General features: G+C 37.7%; 2 protein-coding genes across 2 annotated transcripts in view; one reads left to right on the top strand and one right to left on the bottom strand.

Annotated features, from left to right (window-relative positions):
* Nucleotides 1-15,233, top strand: part of LOC123664506 — a 48,215-nt gene extending 32,982 nt beyond the window's left edge. Inside the window, exons 3-11 of the mRNA XM_045599045.1 lie at nucleotides 4,940-5,121; nucleotides 5,356-5,451; nucleotides 5,863-5,971; nucleotides 7,874-8,018; nucleotides 8,846-9,029; nucleotides 9,834-9,974; nucleotides 11,400-11,545; nucleotides 12,059-12,223; nucleotides 13,822-15,233. Of these exons, the coding sequence (XP_045455001.1) occupies nucleotides 4,940-5,121; nucleotides 5,356-5,451; nucleotides 5,863-5,971; nucleotides 7,874-8,018; nucleotides 8,846-9,029; nucleotides 9,834-9,974; nucleotides 11,400-11,545; nucleotides 12,059-12,223; nucleotides 13,822-13,881 (1,228 nt within the window). The 3' untranslated portion in view covers nucleotides 13,882-15,233. The remainder of the gene's footprint in view (nucleotides 1-4,939; nucleotides 5,122-5,355; nucleotides 5,452-5,862; nucleotides 5,972-7,873; nucleotides 8,019-8,845; nucleotides 9,030-9,833; nucleotides 9,975-11,399; nucleotides 11,546-12,058; nucleotides 12,224-13,821) is intronic.
* A 2,148-nt stretch (nucleotides 15,234-17,381) lies between these two features.
* LOC123664466 (ATP-binding cassette subfamily C member 4-like) overlaps nucleotides 17,382-23,490 on the bottom strand; it is a 49,458-nt gene continuing 43,349 nt past the window's right edge. Inside the window, exons 19-27 of the mRNA XM_045599009.1 lie at nucleotides 23,002-23,128; nucleotides 22,747-22,850; nucleotides 22,277-22,394; nucleotides 21,741-21,980; nucleotides 20,415-20,601; nucleotides 19,909-20,081; nucleotides 18,901-19,000; nucleotides 18,626-18,766; nucleotides 17,382-18,234 (exon numbers count right to left, since the gene is read on the bottom strand). Coding sequence (XP_045454965.1) covers nucleotides 18,190-18,234; nucleotides 18,626-18,766; nucleotides 18,901-19,000; nucleotides 19,909-20,081; nucleotides 20,415-20,601; nucleotides 21,741-21,980; nucleotides 22,277-22,394; nucleotides 22,747-22,850; nucleotides 23,002-23,128 — 1,235 coding nt within the window. The 3' untranslated portion in view covers nucleotides 17,382-18,189. The remainder of the gene's footprint in view (nucleotides 18,235-18,625; nucleotides 18,767-18,900; nucleotides 19,001-19,908; nucleotides 20,082-20,414; nucleotides 20,602-21,740; nucleotides 21,981-22,276; nucleotides 22,395-22,746; nucleotides 22,851-23,001; nucleotides 23,129-23,490) is intronic.

Genomic DNA, 23,490 nt, shown 5'->3' with positions numbered 1-23,490 from the left:
AATTCATAAATAAAGTACCTAAGTATTTCGATAATTACTCACAAAAATATAGACATGTATCAAGTCACAAAGAGTATCCAAGTCAAAATAATAAAACATAATAATAAGTAGTTTACGAAATTCAATAATAGTAAGCCGAGTCACAGCAATACGATGCAGAACAAATTCAATAAAACAAGCCAAATTCAGAAAAATAGCACTATGCGCTATATGTACTCGTAGTCAATCACAAACGAGAGATGCGAATACTAAAATATCGTCAACAATTAATAGCTGAATAGCCGGCGCACGCACACTAACAACACGACAGTCACACATAGAAGAAACGGAGCGGAGATGGCGCGGGGCGCGGTAGCTGCATGCAGCGCGACAGAAACATTTTATTCAAATACCTATTTTTGAAAAGTCTCTTCGGTACCCTTTCCTCTTAATTATTTAAATTCGGAAGCTTAGACGATTTTTACAGATTAGGAATTTATTTTTAGTTTCAAAGTGTTACATTTACCTATTTTTTATTAACTTATTTTATAGTTTTATCCTTTTAATCTTAAATCTAGAATTTTCAATTATAGTCAAGTCAAAGACCGACCTTTTTTGATTTAAACATTTTTAATGACAGGAAGTTAATATCGAATTCTGTCACTTTATATTTTTTTAGCTAAACACGGTATCTTAAACGAGTTTTATAATGAAAATGGATAATTACGTCTTTATTAACATGTAATATTTTTTACTATATATAATTAAACATTGGTCTTAATTAAAACTCTTAAAATTATAATGTTTGATTTTTAAATAAAAATTGATTAAATTAATTGCGTTCACTCACACAACAACGAGTTTAATGTGTGAACAAATCGAAGTCATATAAATATACGTTATGTTATAAATAAGTTACTAATCTGAAATTTTCCTTTTTGGACTCATTGAATTTCATGAATAAGTAGATAGGTATAAATTTAAAGAGATTTACAATTAAGTTGTTCCTTTTTCATTTTATGTTTAAAGTAAATGGTCCTGTAATTGAGATTTAATGACATTCATATTAACAGCTTTTGTGAGGTCACCTATCATGGAAATTCGTAATACGTGTACACTATAAAAAGTGTTTATACTTATAAACGTTATAAAATATGATATATTTGTTTAATATATAATTATACAGTGGTGTCCATTGTGCGGAGTTTGGACGCTCAAATGATTTGTGGCTGGATCCTGACTGCAACCCGACACTCGGGTCAAAGACCGGTTCGCCTTTCGGAAATATTCGCAAGATGCATGGCCGGACGAGACGCAATGACCTCATCGAAGGATTTTTTATTTATTTCATTTTGTTTTTTAAAAGAAAATCTGGTGAGGTTCAAATAAAGCGAGCCCAAGCTCAAAGCATTTTAGCTATCAGAAAAAGCTCTAGTTATCAGAATATTTTCTATGAAATTTGATCAAAATCGTTTGTTATTTGTCTACTTGTTTTATACATATACAAGTGTATCTGCAAATAGACGTAAATATTCTATACGTGCATACGACAATATCGACATTAGGCCTAAGAGACCAGGGCGACCTTAAAAGCTATGAACAAGCTTCTACCGTTAACTTGATGATATTTAATGTATTTTTACACATCGAAGAAAAACGTTAACATGTCATTAATGATTGTCGTATTTATTCGTAATATATTTATTAAAATTTTTATCAAATTATTTCTTTGTTATTTACGTCAACTAATAAACCTAAAACTGACGGAGAAAATATGACTAAAACTAAAATGACACGATAAGAAATAAAGAAAAACGTTTTTTGTTATGTCGACTACATAAATTAAAATATACATATATATTTATTGAGGTATTAATAATTGTCTGTATTACACAAACGATATTCTTCCCACAAAATATTAAAAAAAAAAAGAAAAAACGCACACTGACAGACTAATTTCAAAATAATTGCCTTCGAGTTACTGGAGACGTCATGAACATTTGCACCGAGATACAAAAAATGAGGATCGGAGCCTACAAAGTGCACCGCACTCCGTCTGCATTCGTTTTTTTACCTTTTTCCCCTTTACTCTGTTACAATGTTATGGATTTCCGCTGGCAAAACCGCGTGCGTGCACCGCAACTCGTTTCAATATTTTTTCTTCGAATCTCCGCTCTGGCGGAAAAATAATGGTCTGCGAATGACACACAGTTATGATGATTAGTTAGTTCTCTTACTTTACAATATAAATCCTACTTCATACGAACTTGTTCATTAAGTAGCGATTCGCTGTAAAATTGTTTACAGAATATACATTTTTATTATCAAAAGTACTATTTGACTATTGTAACGTTCTATATGCACGTTGCATGAGTCACTGTCATAGGATATAAAAATATAATGAACGTTCTCCCAGGGACAGTGGTGGTAAACGTACACAGCACACGTTTAAGAATTTTTTCTCCGAATCATATTGTAAACTATCTACTGTTTTGTAATGAGAACAAAATATGTAGAACGATTTGAAAGTACCATCAGCTTTAAAACGCTGCAAGATAATGTTTCACGGTACAGTTATACTCGCGAGTGTATCTTCGCAAATAAGCCGATGTAACCGGTGAATCTACCTATTGGATATACACCAGGTCGCGCTCCGACGCCGATTCTTGGAAACGATCCCCACGCGGCCTTGCGATGAAACATCGAACAAAATGTTTGTTTTACTTTCAAACGATTCAAAAACGGCTCCCGCAAATTTTAACTGTTCGCGAGAATCGTTAGTTCCTAGTGACGTTTTGTTTGTGCTAGCGCCGTTCACTGAGCGATTTAAAGCCCATCATTTACAATAATACCGATGACCGCGTCCGAGTTATGGGAATCTAAATATTTAACCTTTGCAGTTTCTTAGAGGTACTCGCCGAGGGCGAGATTATCTGTCACTCAAATGACATTTGAAGCCTTAGAGAATGACAATTACTCGGCTTGCGATAGTTTAATAATGTAATCTTCATTTCTTGGAAAAGCTGACAAACGGCAGCTGCAAATGGATTATGCCACCGGCTGCGCCACGCGACTACCCGCCGGGCACTACTCGCACCACCGTGCACCGCGACCGACTCTTAAATTGTAATCTATTAGGGCGACTGAACATTGCTTGCGTCATAAACGCAAATTACAAGAATGGACTTTATCTCATCTCTAATGGCAAACAGTGTAAACACTTATCCGAAACGACTTTATCTCTACGATCTATATCTAAGTTAACGTAAATTGTTCGCATATAGCACACAACAGACGCAATTCCGTCTGTGCTTATATTATCGTTAGAATATTGAAAATGGCTTGCGTAATTATATTCAAGTGTCGGTTTCATCACTTGCGTTTTAGATTCGAGATAAGTTACATCGATAAAATTAGAAACACATACACATGTCATCAACATATGCTATCGTAATAAAGCTCCCACGATTTCGATTCGTAATGCGTGCGCGCCGCCTAGCAACCTTCTCGTGCAGAGCCGACGTGTGTTGGCAAAAAGTTGGACAATTCGAATGAGTCATGATAAAGGATAGTCTTAGAGTTACGTATGTTACGTAAACTGTTTATTATATGGATTTGTATATTAACGTAACAAGTAGTATTAAAAAAATTTAATCAATTCCTATGTAAGTAAATTTTTCCCATATAATAATAATAAAATTAGTCAATTAAATTTAATTAATGATATTAAAAAAAAATATTAACATTAAGTTTCATCAACTACAACTATAAAAACGATTGAAAATTTGAACAAGAGACATAATTATATGTAAATATTAAATATATGTGTAAATCGAGTGTGAACTCATAGTGAGAACACACAAACGCAGGTAAAGCCACGCGGAGCTAAAAGCTTATTTAATAGCATATAAATTGTATTAAGCCAGATTCATGTTTTATTTTATTGCATGACATCAATTCATCGAGATTACGTGTGATATTAGAATTATATTTCAAAGATTAGATATTTGCGGGTTATTCCGTTCTTAAGCTTTGAACATAATTTCTTTTTATAATCAAAGGATTACCTATAATTTATTAGCGCATTGCAGTACAATAATAATGTGGTGTACGTCTATTCAATTTATACTTCATAGGGTAAAAAACGTGTTTATAAAAAACAAGTTGATATTAGCTATCACTATGCCAAAATTAATTTCAACGCACGTTTTTTCACTTTTATTCACTTATTCCACGTATTATTGGAAATATTAAATTTAATTCAAATGTTCAGACATTCTCCCGTTATTTTCGCAATATATTTAGATAAATAATATTACACCGTAATTATTTTTTTAGGCGTCGGAATATTTGAAAGCATGTTACGCTAACCAACGATATTATCTCTATTTTAATCATATTTAAAACGTTACTAATTGCCTTTAATTTTCCACACATATGTATGAATGTGTGTGCATTTAATATATAAGTGAAGTTAGGTGTTTTTATGCGCACAAATACGTACTACATTTATCACGATCCTGTTTTATTCTATAATTGCTCGAGAAAAACCAAGTCGTCGTGTCCGCTTTTATCTAACTGCCTAGCATACGTCTTAGTTATTGCTACTTAATATCCATTTTAATGTCGAAACAGATTTTTTCAGAATTATTGTTATTTGTGACCTACTAATTACTATCTATAATGTACCTATTTGATAATATTTTTATAATAGTAACTTACAATAACTAATTATTAAGATAACTAAGTATCTTTATTTCTTAAATGTTTGTTTTAAGGTACATGTTTTATTTGATAAACTTAAAACTATTTTTGAGCAATAATGTTGTGGCCGTGACTGTAAACTTATAACATCGACAATTTATCTATTAGTGATTATCTGACTTCCCCTACTTCCAAATACAAGTCTGATATAATGAAAATATAAATTATTGAATACTAATTGAATGTGTTGTTACAGGTTTAAAGACGGAGTAGCCTACCCTTGGTCAGCAGGAGTGTCCAATTTAATTCTGTACCCTGAAGCGGCAAATCAAACTTTGTACACAAGACGAGCCGCGCGAGCTGACTCCGGCAACTACACCTGTCGCCTCAGCAATGAAACGCACAGCGAGACACATACTGTTCGACTAGACATCTTAGGTGACTGGTGTACCTATCTAACTTATACTGCGAAATCTACTATTCAAGCATTTAGAAAGTATCGCTTCGATTGTTCTTTAACATGGCAATGAGATCTAAATGAGAGAATGTAATGTTTGCGCGAAGCTTTCACTCGAATGAGAAAATTAAATTTAATTAAATATCGTAAAAACTTTATAGCTTTTACAGTTATTCAAGAAGTTATCGTTTCATCGTGCGATTTTGTTTTCACAGAAAAACCAACGGATGCGCCGAAAACGATGTTCATTTCGAAGGATCAGTGGGTGGAGGAAGGGACCGAACTTCGACTGTTCTGCGAAGCGTTGATTGGTAAATTTTCACTTTCACAAATTACCGGAATAAATTATTAATAACACATCTCTGACCCTTTTTAATTGACACTCATCCGCTCACGAACGTTGCCAGCGATTTTCGGAGAAATTAGCCGATTGTATTTTTAGTGGTGGCTACTTATAACGTTTCCAATTAAAATGAGAGGATAGACATTAATTATTATTATTTTTAACGTGTAAATAAAGCTATTTTTATATGTTTAATATTGTTATAAAATATGTACAATAATTATCAATTATCTTACAATAGGTACTAAACGTCTCCCACTTGATGTGATTGAAGTACTCTGTGTACGAAATTGTTAGAATTTGTATTGGTTTGTGTGTATCTTTAAGCTTATTAGTTTTATTATGCTCGTGTGATTATATCATAATGTGATAATTTCAGGTCGATCATATCTAGCGGATGCTAGGAGCGACCTTCGTTGGTGGAAGGTGTGGCCAAATGGTACCGAAGGCGACCTCTTACTCACTCAGACTGAGATTAAAACCGCAAGGTATGACATTTGATTACTGTGGATTATTGTACATTAACAATATCATTAATTGAATTTAAATGTCTGCAAGAAAGAAACGCCCTTCACCATTAAACGATTTCGGCTGTTCTGTTGTCTCCCGTTAAAATATAGCCTATATATACCTGTGATAACGTAGCTATATATATATATATATATATATATATATATATAGTATAGTTTTTTAATTTATTAATTAGAAACAAAAAATTTAATATCCTCTTTGTTATATAGTAAAATATTTATGTTCTTAAACTGCAAATTCAAAGAAATGTTATGTGTATCTTAAAGTGTTTAGAAATTCATGTACATGTACAATGATATCACGATACTAAATACATATACAATATTTTAGTCATGAAGTAAGTGTAAATGATAAAGTGTGCAAATATACAAAATGTACTCAAGATAAAATGTTTGAGCTAGACTAAACTTCAGCATAAATACATATTTCGCTCTATTTGCTTTTAATTTAGATATCATTCTTTTATGCCTGATAAACAATGGTTTTGTAACATAACACTGTTTCACTCACTTATTGTTACTTTTTTGCCTTGTTACTATACTGTTAGCGTGAAATATATGAGCTATGAAACTTACTTCAAAACAGGGTTTCAAATACAACTTTATGTAAACTGTCAATGTCTCGATTTCCAGAAGGTTATTGCCGTTTAACGAAGAAACTGGTACACTTTTATGTATTCGTTTTGGTATGCTAGGAAAAAACTCAAAACATACTCCCAATATAATATAATCGAATCCTTATAATCTAAGCATATTCAGAACATAACTCTGTTTAAACTTCATCTCTGTAATATTAGATCATAGAAAATGCTTCGAATCTCAGAAATATGGACATATAATGTCATCTCAATTAAGTCGATTGGATCCATTAAGAAATTAATTCATGGTTCATTTCCTACTGTAAACGGAATTCGATTTTCCGCGTATCGTGTAAGCGATAGCTAATTGCGATGTGACATCCGTATACGAATTATAAACGAGGAGGCTCGAACACGTGAATTGAAGTTCTAAAATAATTTTTAAATTCTCGTCTCGTCTTCGCTAAGAGACAGTTGAAAAAAATCTGTATGTTTCTATGAAAATCAGAAATGTAAGTCCAATCTGCAACTGAAAACCACTATAAATTAAAGTTCAATTCTTCTTCTTAATGAACTTTCGATGTTTTTTTATAAACTCTTTTCCTTAAGGCAAAATCCAGCAATAGAGAAACCGTAGGGAAACAATTCTGCATGTTTCCGTAGAAATTTCGGAATATACGTACCTGTTCAATCCATAGTTGTAAAGCATTATAGGATAGGAATAGGGAAAAAGTCTTTCCCCAGCAACACGATATTTACAATCAGTTCAGTGTTCAAGTATTTTAAATCATTATGAAATAAGATCTTGAAGTGCAGACTAATGCAGTCATTTTTATCGTCAAAGAAATTTTGAAGTAATTACAATTTGTTCGTTATTTTAATGTTTAAATTGTGTTTTGAACCGGATGTTTTTTAAAAAAAGATATAGATAAGAAAGGAAATTGAAATATAATGCTATATTCATATAAAAACAACTTATATGTCCGGTCACATGAATGGAAATCAAATTTGATATTTTTTGTTCGCGATTATTTATCAATCGTATCAATTTACTTTAGTAAGTAGAAATCGTTTAATAATTTAATTTTATTAGTAATAATAGCAACATGATTTTATTCATATAAAATATATTATTAATGGTTACAGAAAATGTACTTTTCAACACTTAAAACATTCAAAAAAAAAAAAAAACATTTGTAACGATTTTATTAATTAATAAAATTGAAGAGGTAGATTAAAAAGAGTTGTTTATACTTGATATGAATTAAAAAACTGTATGCAGGGAGGACGTAGAAGACATAATAGGCTCCTACCTCAGCATCAAGCAAGTGACCGCACAGGACTACGGCACGTACGTGTGCGTCGTGCACAGCAACGACGTCGTCTCCAGGAACTACGTCACCGTGCACTATAAACGTAAGCCGAATGTTTGTTTAGCTTAATCAGAATTTGAAATAAGACTACATTCAAGGCGTAGACCTTCTTGTAAAATTTAATATGTTTTTGAAAATTATTTTTTCATTAAAAAAATTGATCATTTTATACAAAAAAAAACCTTTTTTTTTGGTATTTTCGTGTTTATAAGAGTTTATAATTTCTAATGAAATTTTAAAATATTTTTGCAATTGAAGAAGTTAGTATTGACTATAACTAAAATTCGATTATGTGCTTTGGAGGCATTAAAGTAATCTATTATTGTATGAAAAAATTATTGGATGTAAAAGTAAATTCGCGTGATTAAAAACCATAATTTGTGTAGACAAACCTTCAGGACATTCTAATCTAATTAATAAGACTAGTTCCAAACATGTCACTTTTTTTGTACTATTACCTAAGTAATAGTACAAAAAAAAAAAAAAACAAATTCGAAACAGTAACCGTTTTTCACAGTTTAGTTTATTAGCCACTGCATTTCTTTTTATGATTACTATTGTAAAATCTAGTTTTAAACCTTTACTAATATAATAAACACCGTATATTTGTTCAAACAAATCCAAAATTTTTCTTTAATAAAAACACAATTTTCTCTGATTTTGATATTTATCATTTACTGTCTTTTATTTTTTTTAGTCCATCATGTCGGCAAACAAGCGTACGGCCTACACGACGGTAAGCGGTGACCGTAGACTAAAGAGCTCTGGCCATCTCACTCACCACAGGAACACAGAACTGTAGCGCATATTTAGCTGTAATCTCTCGTAAGGCTCCAGAGTCTTTAGACTAACACGGCCGGCTCCCCACAGAGCACGCGGAGGGCGGCGCGTCCCCGTGGTGCGGCGGCGCGGGCGTGCCGTGGCGCGCGCTGGCGCTGGGCGGCGCGGCGGGCGCGCTGCTGCTGCTGTCGGCGGCCGCGTGCCACCGCCGCTGCACGCCGCGCCTGCTGCTGGCGGCGCGCCACGCGCGCGCGCGCGCCGCCACCGCCGCGCACCGCGCAAGAGGTACTGCGCTGCTGCACTTGCCGCTCTATTGCTGCTGTGCTGCTTTGCTGCACGTTTATTATAAAAAAAAAAAAAAAAAAAAAAACTAGCTAATCAATTCTGGTCATCTAATTTTTTTCCGTTTAGTGACGAAGTACCTACTTTTTCTGAATTATTATATGTTTCTTTTTTTTTTTTGTATTACATTTTTATTATTGCTAAAGTACAGAAGTAAAATGTAGATGATGAAACTCAGGTATTGATTTTTACTGTTTAGTGGTCCCAGAGATTAACTTTTATTAAATTACAAAAAAATTAACTATTAGTATTGCCGCACACCGCGCCAGAGGTACACTTGCAGCTTCTGCGGTCTCGCATGCTTATGATTAAAACTTCCAGATCAATTCTACCCATCATATTTTTTTCTCGCTTAAAGATAGGTCACTTTTTTCTGACTTGTTTTACGAATGTAACGATATCCGTGGTACTTAAAAAATATAGCCTACACTCAATGCTGTTGATTTCTATTAATAAAAGAATTTTCAACAGTTTCAAAATTCCAGAGAATATCCTTGCAACCTACAAACAAATGAACAACCCTTACCTCTTTAAATTATTAATATAAGATTGAACAAACTAATAAAGTCCGCCCTACACTAAACCGTTTCTGTAGTCTATGATCTCTTACTTTCGTAAGCAAAATTCATCATCAAAATTAAAGTAAATTCTCTGATAAGCGTCAACTAGTCCCCTCATGAATGATTTCTTATTTTCGTAATCAGTTTCGGACTACAGTCAGAGTATAATAATTCGGTGTGTTCACAGTGCTAGAGAAGGAGTTCGACGTCCTGGTGTGCTGGACGGCGGTAGACGGCGAATTAGTTCGCGGAGCCTTACTGCCTACACTGGCGCTCAAGTATAAGTACCGCGTCCACGCAGCCACGCTCTCTACCCAGCCCGACCACTGTGAGAATCCTTCAAAATCTATAAATAAATAATTTATTTATTATTTCCCGTTAGCGCAACGGTCACAGAACTGGCTAACAGCCGCATTATCTGCACTGTCAGAAAAAAAAATGAAACATCGCTTGTTGATTTTAGAATTATTTTTCAGCATACAATTTTTCAGACTTGCGTGATACATATGTAAACTGGAAAAGTGAAACTCTATCTCATAAATAACTCGGAATTTTATCCGTCTGTGATTACTTAATAATCAGTGTTTGAATTAACATTTATACGATAATGATTTGCTTAAATTATAAAGATAAATAATGTGTCACAAAGGATAGCTTATCTTCTACGTACTTTTTCAGTAATTCTATAGTATGAGTAATATTAGATACAGCGGTGTATAATGAGGGTAAAAAAAATTATTATGTGAATGCTTAGGTATATAGATTAGTATGGGTCGACAAAATTTCAAGTTCGGTTAGGTATTTCTCTTCATATTCTTTGAAACTGAACTGATTGAGTGGTACTGTGGTATGTAGATAATTACGCTCAGCCTGTAATATCCCACTACTGGGCATAGGCCTCTTTCCCCATGTAGGAGAAGGATCAGAGCTTAATCCACCACGCTGCTCCAAGGCGGGTTGGCGGATATATTACTATGAGTAAGGATTGCTATTTACGCACGCACACACGCACACACACGCACACACACGCACGCACACATGCACACACACACGCACGCACACACGCACGCACACACGCACACACATACACACAAACACGCACTTTTTATTTTATTTATTTAATTATTTTTTGATCTGTTTTACACTTCACGTTTAATTGTGTGATTAAATGTAGATTCCTAGAGGGGAAAACCCTGTTATTCTGAGATACAGCTATCTTACCAGTTCAGATAACAGGTGCACTTTAATTGTGAATACATTTATTTATATCACCTGTGAATTGTACCTTTATTAGTTACCAATAAAATACTTTTTTTTTAATAATGCGCGAGGATCGAACCCGCAACCGCCGGCGCAACAGCCACAAACCAATGCTGTAACCGTTGCTCCGACGCGTCGTCAGTGTAGATAATTAAAGAGCACTAAATTAACGCAGTAATTTAAAGAGTAATACAAGTATTTTATTATTATTCTAATGTAATCGGGACCCACGTGAGTAAAATGGCAGTGATTTATAAATAAATTTGCTGACCCCACAAACGTTGTTTTGCCATATGTATATTAAGCTCCTTTATCCCCCTCCCCTCTTTATAAATAACTAATAGGGGTATGAAAAATAGATGTTAACCGATTTTCAGACCTACTCGATATGCACACAAAATTTCATAAAAATCGGTCCAGCCGTTTCGGAGGAGTATGGTAACCAACATTGTGACACTAGAATTTTATATATAAGATCTATTTTCGTCCTCAGGGTACAGTGAGCTAGTAGGGGAAGTGTCTCGATGCCGGTCTCTAGTCGCCGTGCTGTCTCCAGCGCAGTACACTCCGCAGCAGTTGCTCACCGCTCTGAGGCAGCTGAGAGCGTTACCAGTGCCCCCCGTTGTCGTTCTTCTCCAGGTGTGTTGTGTACTTTGTGTCGTAGTAATGTTTGACTTCATGCAATAATTGCTGTCGCCATGTATTGGTGAGATTGACTCTTTAAGCTTTAAGGTTATCGGTCGAATATTGTTTGAGAGTCAAAATCGTATTTGCACAGCTATCGCGCAATTTATACGCTCTTCTTCACGATTATTGCATAACTTAAGCACGCTCTTCTCTAGTTTTTAAAAACTATGTCATGTATTCATAAACTATTCGTTTTGTTAATGAATCGTTTAGTCCGATTGAGGACGTACTTTGACCTTACAAAAGGTAACAGCAAAATAATATTGCTTTCAAGCAGTGTTGTGATCCTGTGGTGAGTAAGGTGACCAGAGCTTCTGGGAGGGTGGGGGATTGGAGGTATCAGGTATCAGGTGAGCCTTGCGCATGTTTGCCGACCTACTTGTATCAAAAAAAAAATCGTTTTATAAACTTATGGTACTGCAGGACTTCAGTCGATTGAAAAATAATGTGATATGAAACCGCCAGGATCTGCCGAAGCTGAAGCGCGAGGCGAAGGAGTCTGGCGAGAGCTTAGTGGAGGTGCTGCGGCGCACGCGGCTGGTGGCGTGGCGCCACGTGCACGAGCGCGCCTTCTGGACCGCGCTGCGCCTGGCGCTGCCGCTGCCGCCGCCGCACCGCCCGCCCCGCGAGGTACCGCCCTCCTGCCTACACACCCACCTACTTCACTTAGTGGAGGTGCTGCGGCGCACGCGGCTGGTGGCGTGGCGCCACGTGCACGAGCGCGCCTTCTGGACCGCGCTGCGCCTGGCGCTGCCGCTGCCGCCGCCGCACCGCCCGCCCCGCGAGGTACCGCCCTCCTGCCTACACACCCACCTACTTCACTTAGTGGAGGTGCTGCGGCGCACGCGGCTGGTGGCGTGGCGCCACGTGCACGAGCGCGCCTTCTGGACCGCGCTGCGCCTGGCGCTGCCGCTGCCGCCGCCGCACCGCCCGCCCCGCGAGGTACCGCCCTCCTGCCTACACACCCACCTACTTCACTTAGTGGAGGTGCTGCGGCGCACGCGGCTGGTGGCGTGGCGCCACGTGCACGAGCGCGCCTTCTGGACCGCGCTGCGCCTGGCGCTGCCGCTGCCGCCGCCGCACCGCCCGCCCCGCGAGGTACCGCCCTCCTGCCTACACACCCACCTACTTCACTTAGTGGAGGTGCTGCGGCGCACGCGGCTGGTGGCGTGGCGCCACGTGCACGAGCGCGCCTTCTGGACCGCGCTGCGCCTGGCGCTGCCGCTGCCGCCGCCGCACCGCCCGCCCCGCGAGGTACCGCCCTCCTGCCTACACACCCACCTACTTCACTTAGTGGAGGTGCTGCGGCGCACGCGGCTGGTGGCGTGGCGCCACGTGCACGAGCGCGCCTTCTGGACCGCGCTGCGCCTGGCGCTGCCGCTGCCGCCGCCGCACCGCCCGCCCCGCGAGGTACCGCCCTCCTGCCTACACACCCACCTACTTCACTTAGTGGAGGTGCTGCGGCGCACGCGGCTGGTGGCGTGGCGCCACGTGCACGAGCGCGCCTTCTGGACCGCGCTGCGCCTGGCGCTGCCGCTGCCGCCGCCGCACCGCCCGCCCCGCGAGGTACCGCCCTCCTGCCTACACACCCACCTACTTCACTTAGTGGAGGTGCTGCGGCGCACGCGGCTGGTGGCGTGGCGCCACGTGCACGAGCGCGCCTTCTGGACCGCGCTGCGCCTGGCGCTGCCGCTGCCGCCGCCGCACCGCCCGCCCCGCGAGGTACCGCCCTCCTGCCTACACACCCACCTACTTCACTTAGTGGAGGTGCTGCGGCGCACGCGGCTGGTGGCGTGGCGCCACGTGCACGAGCGCGCCTTCTGGACCGCGCTGCGCCTGGCGCTGCCGCTGCCGCCGCCGCACCGCCCGCCCCGCGAGGTACCGCCCTCCTGCCTACACACCCACCTACTTCACTTAGTGGAGGTGCTGCGGCGCACGCGGCTGGTGGCGTGGCGCCACGTGCACGAGCGCGCCTTCTGGACCGCGCTGCGCCTGGCGCTGCCGCTGCCGCCGCCGCACCGCCCGCCCCGCGAGGTACCGCCCTCCTGCCTACACACCCACCTACTTCACTTAGTGGAGGTGCTGCGGCGCACGCGGCTGGTGGCGTGGCGCCACGTGCACGAGCGCGCCTTCTGGACCGGGTTTCGAAATAAATTTATTTGTAAATGATAGACATAATTGTAAACTTTTTATCAAGTATAATTTCAATATTTCAGGATAAGTCGAAGACAATTGAATCGGAGGAAAGCAAAAACTCTCGCTCGGGAAGTCTGACGGCTCTCGTGTGAGAAATTAGAAAAACCCATTGTAAACCCGCGCGTCGCCCGCGAAGTACCGCTGGCAGTTATGAGACGTGTATAAAGGAGTGATAGTGAGTGACACTAAACGAGACTATGTTGCGTGAATATCGTAAGGGACATTTGTGCCGCCAATACGTATGAAGACTGTGAGTAGTTAGTAATTATAAAAGAAATTCGATCACATTAATGGTATTTTAGTTAGTAACGTAGGAAGACTTGAAATCTGTATACAGTTTTCTAAGATCTCAGTATTTACTTCTCTTTCTCTCTCTCTCGTACTATTTTCGTTTCTCTTTCTTGTGCCAAAGGAAAATTGCAAACATGACAATTATTATTTAATTCTTTGGTTGTACTTTATTTATTTTATGTTTATGCATAATTGTACTATCGTAGAAAATGAGTATTATTACTTTCGATTCTATCATTTCCTTAGTTTTATTGTTGATTAAGTATAAAATTGTTTTTTAAAACATGTCTAAATATAAAAATAAATGTGACGGTTTTTAGGTCTGTGATAATTAATCAAAATGCGGTGTATAGACAGCAATGTTTAAAAGCTGTCAAGTATCTCACATTGTGTAAACTTGTGTTAATTAACATTGTCATTGGGTGTATCTAGTTGATTAATGTTATGACTTTTATAATCTTCAAGTATTTTGTACATAAATTCATAACGAACCAAAATAAAAAGGCCTCTTAACATCATACAGATGAAATTTTGTAATATATCTTTTCAAAGGCTGCTATAACACTTAATGTTGTGTAATTATAACTGTGTATTTACCGACACGGATCTTGAACCCTGACCTTTAAACCTGCACGGAAACAAATTTTGGATCTCTTTTAACAAAGTGAGGCACAGGGGCGACGGGGGCGAGGCAATCATATTATGATCTTGATCTGGCTTAACGCGGCAAAACTATATCTCCTTTCAACCGTATCGTCGTTCGTTCCTGTTTCGTTACGTATTACGATTCGAATACAAAATACTGCTTCTATTTTATTAATTTTCTTACTTCTATGAAATTTAAAAAAAAATATAAGGAACTAGAAAATAATTAACGCGCAAATCGATCCCTTGTTGCTGAAAGCTCAAGATCCGTGCCAGTAAATATATTACCGTGACAAACTTTTCTCATTAAGTCCTTATTTTTTGTTTGTTTGTAAATTGTTGGATAGCATTTCCCAACAATATTTAAATGTGAATAATATTTAATGCCCCTCACCTTTTCTAGTATTATGTACTCCTTACATTCCAGAAAATTATAATTGTGTTAAGTTAATATACACTTATTGTATAGAATTATATAAATTTCGAAATAAACAGATAAGAAACCTAACTCATTTTTTTTTAATAAACATCAAATGGTGTTTCCCTGTGTTTAAAATAATAATAATAATTTAATTCAGACGTCCATATTTTTGCTAGTTACATTTTTTTCCTAAACTATGTTAGTTTTAACAATTGTGACAAAACAAATTATACCAAATCAAAATTCAATCAAACCCAAAATTAAAATCATCACCTAATTCAATACTAAAATTCAATCAAAACTGGAATTAAAATCAATAAAGAAACAAAAATCAATATTAAAATAAAAACAAAATTAAAATTGAAACTAAAATCAAAATTCAATCAATTAAAAGGTTAAAAATAATGACACTCAATTTAAATAAAAAAATTACAATATATTAAATTATCACAAATTATCAACGTATTCAATATAAATTCAAAATTAAAATCACAAATCTAAACTAAAATTAAAACTAAAATTAAAAATCAAAATCGAAATTGAAATCAAAATTAAAATGAAATGTCAGTTACAATAATTCTTAACAACTATGTTAGTTAAAAAAATAAAAGCTATAAAAATGTATTTATTTAAGCTTCCCTCGCAGCTTCGTGTGCACCATCCCAGCGTCTCCAGAGGGGACTGTCTAGCTTTACAGCCAATGTGCTGAGGAGGTTGTTGGAGCTGTTCATTAATCTGCGCATTGCGGACGCGGTCCGCTTGCGCATGATCGCATAGAAATCATCTATATGAGCATCCGTAAACATTGCCGACGCACTGCAGTACCGAGGCTTCTTCAACAAAACCCTCAGCACATTGTTGTACTGTACACGCAGAGCACTATATGCTCGCCGAGTGTAATACTCCCATAGACTGCACGTGTAAAAAGACTGGTAAAAGGCTTTAAATAAAATTACTTTTACTTGTGAAGTACATCGTGCAAATCTACGGGCCAACATATTGCCTCTAGACAAAGCTCTGCGCTCGCGCTCGATATCGCTTTCATCATCCAGGCGTTCATTCACAATATGGCCAAGGTATTTGAACTCAGATACTTGTTTTAGAGTTCCACACAGATGTATATTGGGATTGAAATAAACGGTTTATTTTTGCCTCGAAAGATTAAAATTTCACTCTTTTTAGCATTATATCTGAGTCTTAGCATATTCCTCACAGATTTTTATTAATTTTCGAAGACCACTGACCGAGGGGCTCAACAGAACCATGTCGTCCGCGTAACTAAAATTGTTCATTACAACTCCGTCTATCGAGTAACTGACACCTGCTCTGCTAAGCCTCTCTATCAGGTTGTTCATGTAAAGATTGAACAGCCTGGGTGACGTAAGCCCTGTCTCCCTCCACACTCCAGTGTGTATGGATCACTAAGTGCATTACCCCACCTTATCACATTACTTTGAATACCATACCAGTACTTCAGTAGTAATATCAACTCGGGTCTTAAATGAGTTTCTGTTTCAAGCTTCTGCCATAGAATTTTATAGGACACGAGGTAAAATGCTTTAGACAGATCCAAAAAGCACGCAAAAACATGGGTTTTTCTATCGGTTTAGTACCTTACAGCTTGCTTGAGACAGTATTGCACTCTCAGTTGATAGTTCTGGCCTAAAACCGAATTGCGCATCGTGTTTATCGACTGCTTTACCGAGTTGTGTATCAAGCAAGCCATCAAGAACCTTCGCTGTGATGGTAGCAAGAGATATCGGTCTGTAGTTAGTTCTGTCTACCGCATCCCCGTCCTATTTTTGATAATTATTTTATGCGTCTGGTGTATTTTATTATTAGTTACTGAATTATAAATTAATTGTAGTTAAAAGTAACTGTATATTGTTTAAACTTAGGTTTGATTTTAATATATTAATAATTATTTTTGAAAGTAATTTTTTGTGATTTTATGATGATCTTGCTCTTGTTAACTCTGACTTCTTATATATCCATAGATATGCAATCTACAAAATGGCTTTCATTATCTGTACGGTATGACTAATAGATTAACACAGTAATGTGAGTTAATGTGATACAAATTTATCAAAAATGAAGTAAGGAAGTTATCCAACTATAAATATTACGAATAGTTTGATTAAAAATAATATTGAAATACAAGTGGAAAAAAATGTATACTCTGATGTTTTGTACAGTAATGTAACACGAAAAAAAGGGAAATGTCAAAGAAAAGACTTTTTAGCAAATATAAAATTTGTATTTTGTTGCTATAATAATCTAACAAATTCTCATTAAAAATAAATTTCCTAAGTAGCCAGGCACTAGACACATTAAATTCAATATCACTCGATTACTCTTTAGTAACATTCGAATCACTCTGCGAAACATTAAAAATAATTTAAGAGTTTCATTACAGATCAAAACTTATTTCACAAACGGTAACAAAAAATCACAAAAAAAATTTACAATTCAAAATTATCCTAAGTACATCATATAAGTAACAGACATGATTACAGGATGATAATTATAATGAAAATAAGTAACAAACTATTATAATTTATCGTGCTTACATTTAAGTACACAAACCGTACTTGCACTTATAAATATAAAATTAAATTATACGGTATATATAATAATCATATCAGGAACATTTCATTCTCAATTGTATTTCGAGCAATGATAAGCTCAATATTTCAATTCGTCTAATTTATAGTATAATATAACAGCACGAAAATTTCCTTTATAAAGGTACTGTTAACTCACATCGGTATATAAATACATTTATTACAATCATACTATTGTATAACAAAAATAAGATCCATTAAAATTAACCTACAGTAATTTAAAAGAAGTAGTTTTAACTCAAGTAATTAAAAAAAAAAAAAAAACATGAAACAACCTCTAAATTACCATTAGTTAAAATTATGTAATTACTATGTGAGATTTCGATAAGCATGGCATTATATTTTTGTCAAATAAAACCTCATAAAAATCATTATTCGAAGAAGTTTAAGTAAATAGTCTATCTAACAACTTTAAAGCGTTAATCTGATCCCTCTGTTTCATGTGAGTACTTTTTTTTGTAGGCCTGAAACAAATATTTACAATTAGTCATCGTTACATTAATTAAATTTGTAGATCAGTGTGATAATATGACACAATCAGTGGGATATATACAATTAATTTTAACCAACTAATGTTTGTACTGAGATTTCAAATAAAAAATATGAAGCTTTCAAATGTAAGAATATAAGGTCTGCTCCACCATGGCACGCAGCACGCCGCCGTCACGCTGCAGCAGCTCGTGCGGGTGTGTGAACCGACATAGGGATACGAGGAAGTTACCTGCAGCGCGACCCGGGCCAGCGTGTCGGCCATGGCGCGGCCGGTCTGCTCCACCATGGCACGCAGCACGCCGCCGTCACGCTGCAGCAGCTCGTGCGGGTGTGTGAACCGACATAGGGATACGAGGAAGTTACCTGCAGCGCGACCCGGGCCAGCGTGTCGGCCATGGCGCGGCCGGTCTGCTCCACCATGGCACGCAGCACGCCGCCGTCACGCTGCAGCAGCTCGTGCGGGTGCGCGAACTCTACCATCTGCCCCGCGTCCATAACCAGAACCTACGGATTGGTGTTGATATAACAATTATATTATTATTTTTTAGCAGTAATAAATTTTAAACCCCAAAATGTTATCGAAAAAAAAAATCTCGATAATTTTACTACTATAAATAAAAAATAATAATAAAATAAACCTTGTCGGAATCCATGACAGTATGTAATCTGTGAGCAATTGTAAGTACAGTGCAGTCAGCGAATTTCGTTCTTATCGTTGCTTGGATCAATGCGTCCGTTCTGCAAAATCAGGATAAAATTATAAGACATAGAAATAAAACAATTAAAAAATAGAAGTGCATTTGTCAACACGCATCAGCAATGCGCAAAAATTTTTAATTAAAAATTGCAAAACAGTGAGATCCACTATAAGAATAAAGATATGAGAAAGCCTTTTTAGGGATCCGTACCCAAGGGTAAAAACGGGACCCTATTACTAAGACTTCGCTCACTGTTCGTCCGTCCGTCTGTCTGTCACCAGGCTGTATCTAAAAAACCGTGATAGACAGTTGAAATTTTCACAAATTATGTGTTTCTGTTGTCGCTATAACAACAAATATTAAAAACCAAATAAAATAAATATTTAAGGGCGACTCCGATTCAACGAAAGCGATTTTTTTGCCTTTTTTTTTTTGCTCGATATCAATAAAAGCAATAGGTAGGCTTTTGAAATATTCACAAAATACTCTATTATACTTTTAGTTTCATTTCTTCTAGCCGGATTTTATAGTACTTGAACATTTTAATTATATATTTAGATTCATCTATTAAGATGTAATTTACTTATAATTTATGTAATAGATTATAGATACATAAAATTTGCACCTGAGGTAGCTAAGAAATATGTATGTAACATTATTAAAACAAAACGTCAAACACAAATTGTTTTCTCGGTTATAAGACTACAGGTCGTTTTGTGCGATAATTGTGTATTTACGATTTTGTATCTCAAATAATAATCGAACGAAATCCTTAGAGCTGAAAGAATTAAATACCCTCATCAATAGTACAATATACATTACTCGAGAGCAGTATTATTTAGCTGTGACCTTAAACGGTACGTCAGCGATTGAGACCAGTTTCTATATACAGAATAAGATTCGTTTTGTTCCAATATGGGAGCCGGGACGGGACGGGCGAGTACTGACTGCGGGTCGACGTTGGCCGTGGCCTCGTCCAGCACGAGCAGGCGGCTGCGGCGCACGATGGCGCGCGCCAGGCACACGAGCTGGCGCTGCCCCACCGAGAAGTTGCCGCCGCCCTCCGACATGCGCGAGCTCAGCCCCGCCGGCAGCTCCATCACCGCCTCCTTCAGCTCCACCTGCGGCAGCGCACACTCCTACTGTCTACTGTGCACTGTGTACTCCCCGCAAGGTTCATCGTACGATATGAACCCCATTCGTGTGCCATTCGACATGTTATTTATTGCGACTGTATCGAGAAGTAGACGAGAATAAATGTGGGGATAACTTCACATATTGTATTATTGCTCATTTTCTCAATTTGGAGTATGTACATATTATGAACGGTCTCGATAAATTTTATTTATTGGGACAGTATGGAAAACAACAATAGCACTAAAAATAAACAATAGTTTTAACGCAGAAACGCGGGGATGTATATTACAATAAGATGTCACGCGAGCGATACGCACCTCCTCGAGCGCGCGCCACAGCACCTGGTCGGGGTACTCGTCGAAGGGGTCGAGGTTGTGGCGCATGGTGCCGGAGAACAGCACGGGCTCCTGCGGGATGATGGACACCTGGCTGCGCAGCTCGTGCAGCCCCAGCGACGACGTCTCGCGACCGTCGATTATTATCTCGCCCTCGATGGTTGCTAGTCTGTCGAGTGCGTTCGTTACGTTATTTATTTATTTAATAAAACTTTATTGCACCCATAACAAAAAACCATAACCTTTTTTTAAATATTTATTGTATGTTTTTTAATGATAAAAAGATGCTAAGTGTACTGAAAGGTTTTGTTCAATTAATTTTATAATGCGTCACTTAGATTGTTAGAGGCTTTGGGTGTACGTTAAATCGCACTCATACTAGGGGATCGTTACTCATAGTAGGGATATATCTGCCAACCCGCATTGGAGCAGCGTGATGAATTAAGCTCTGATCCTTCTTCTACATGGGGAAAGAGGCCTATGTCCAGTAGTGGGATATTACAGGCTGAAGCGATTAAATTGCACTTACAAAATGCATAGTGATAATACTCGTATACTTTGATTCAATTTGGTATTGTTGATACAGTGACCAGTGTTCATCATCATCATTTCAGCATATCACAATCCACTGCTGGACATAGGCCTCCACAAGTTCACGCCAAAAATGGTGTAAACTCATGTGTGTTACCCATAGTCAACACACTGGGCAGGCGGGTTGGTGACCGCAGGGCTGGCTTTGTCGTACCGAATACGCTGCTGCCCGTCTACGGCCTGTGTATTTCATTGCCAGTGGTTGGATGGTTATCCCGCCATCGGTAGGCTTTTTATATTTTCTTAGTGTTGTTATCTAGTAAGTATGCGATTAATGGCATTTTTAATTGCATTTTTTTTTTAATATTTAATGGCATTTTTATAGCAAAATCGTAATTGATATGTAGTTGTTATTACAGTCCACTGTTGGACCATAGGCCTCCGCGTTTTCCACAATCGTCATCCAGCCTACACCAGCAACTTACTAGATCGCACAGGCGTTTACCAACACGCATGTGGGTGGTGCATGTCATGTGTATGATAAGAAATCAAATGCGTTTATTTTGATATTGAAAACTGGTAACGTGCTCATGCTACTTTGATTCTATGAAGTTCGTAGAATATCATTTATGTATACTTAAAAATTAAGCGATTGAATAATTCAGAATTTCGTAATTAAATTATTTCAAGGGTTTAAAAGTAATACTTTTATTTGAAGAATTCTTTACGTACAAAGTAATAACATTAGTACGAGTACAAATAAATAACATTAATTACCTAAAGAGTGCGTTAATGAGCGAAGACTTCCCAGCTCCGGTGCGTCCGACGATCCCCACTTTCTCCTTCGGCATGATATCGAAAGAGAGGTCCTTCAGTACGGGCGGCTCATCGGGCGTGTAGTACAGGAACACGTGTCTGAACTGCAGCCGGCCCTGCTCCGGCCAGGACGGGGGAGGTTTCTTACTCGGTTCTGACTCTAACGGCGGTTCTGATTCTATTTGTGAATATTCTTCTATCCTGTAATAAATATAGTAACTTTTAAAAGACAAATTAGTTCTTAAACAAGAGGTAGTGTGGGCTTTCCTTAGCGTGATGAAATGTGACGAAGGATCTCGAGAAGGGTCAAAAATGATAAAATTTCTCGTGACGTATTCTATGGATGGCTTCTTATAGAGAATTAATAATTGTGGAGTTTATTGGTTCTTGATTTTATTATCTCTTAATAGTTATATATTTTTATAAAAATCGGTTAAACAAGTAAAGAATTAAATATGATTAAAATCAATAAACAAATAACGTTTTATTGGACTCGCCTCTCGACACTAGTCATCTGGTTCTCCAGCTCGGTGGACTGTCGCATGCCCCACTGGAACATGCCGGTCAGGCCCATCGCCTGCGTGATCGCCAGACCCACATTACCGCCATACTCTTCTGCGAGATTCACATAAAATCAATTACTTTTTGGTTTTTTGGGTGACATTAAATTCGATTGAAAACAAGGTCAAATCTACAAGCCTACAGGCACAATCCACTGTAGATTACACCCTTACAGTAAATATTATTCATATTGTTATTTACAAAAACGAACTAAAATTAAGTTACACAATATTTTTTTATAATATTTTGGCAGACCATGACATAGGTAACACACACAATCTACGACTCTTCTAATGTTAGTAGACAAATCCCTCAGTAGCAATTCGATAATTAATAAGACTAATCCTTAAAACAAATCTCAAAATAATTGAAAACAAAAATTTTTTAGGTATATAAAAAATCTTACCCTTTCCGAACACGAGGAAACTTAGCGTGACCACAGCAATATAGACAACACAAACGAGGTCGAGCCAAAAACCAAAAGCACGTGAGCTTGCAATGAATAGGTACCTAGAAAAATATTCCATACAATTCGAACACGTCATCACGTTTTCACATTCATAATTAAACTTGGCCTTAATGAACATTAACAACACTTTAAAGCCATTAAAAACATATATTATTTAAACTACAAATTAAAATGAATAAAACCGGAACTCACCAAGCAGAGCTATGTAGATCTTGATGGTTATCAAACTCCCTTATAAGAGCCTCTTGAGCACCGAATGCTCGTATGGTAGTGATGCCTTGAAGAGACGCGTTGAGATGAGAGAAAACGGGACTTCGCGCTGTGAGGGAAATGTATCCACTATAATTAAGTTATTACACATATTGTTGAGACTTTAGCTGAATATAGATTATTCCACTTAACAAAAATATTGATATGGCTTTCTTTTTTTTATACTTTGAACTTAGAATTTACAACTTACTTAAACTATTTTAATTCTAAGCTTCAATAACTCTAAGAGCAAAAAAGTTATAGCAATAATCCGTGATTTTAAATCTATAATTTTTTTGTGAATTAGGGTACCAAGTACCAGCTGAAGACTTGAATTAATAAGAAAAAACTAAACGCCTTATACTCAACGGTCACACACACAGACACACAATCATAAACGCCCAGACAACTGCAAACATTTGTATGGCTAAT

The sequence above is a fragment of the Melitaea cinxia genome, chromosome 2 (genome assembly GCF_905220565.1).
Source record: "Melitaea cinxia chromosome 2, ilMelCinx1.1, whole genome shotgun sequence".
Lineage (NCBI taxonomy): Eukaryota > Metazoa > Arthropoda > Insecta > Lepidoptera > Nymphalidae > Melitaea > Melitaea cinxia.
This window is presented reverse-complemented; position numbering and strand designations above follow the sequence as displayed.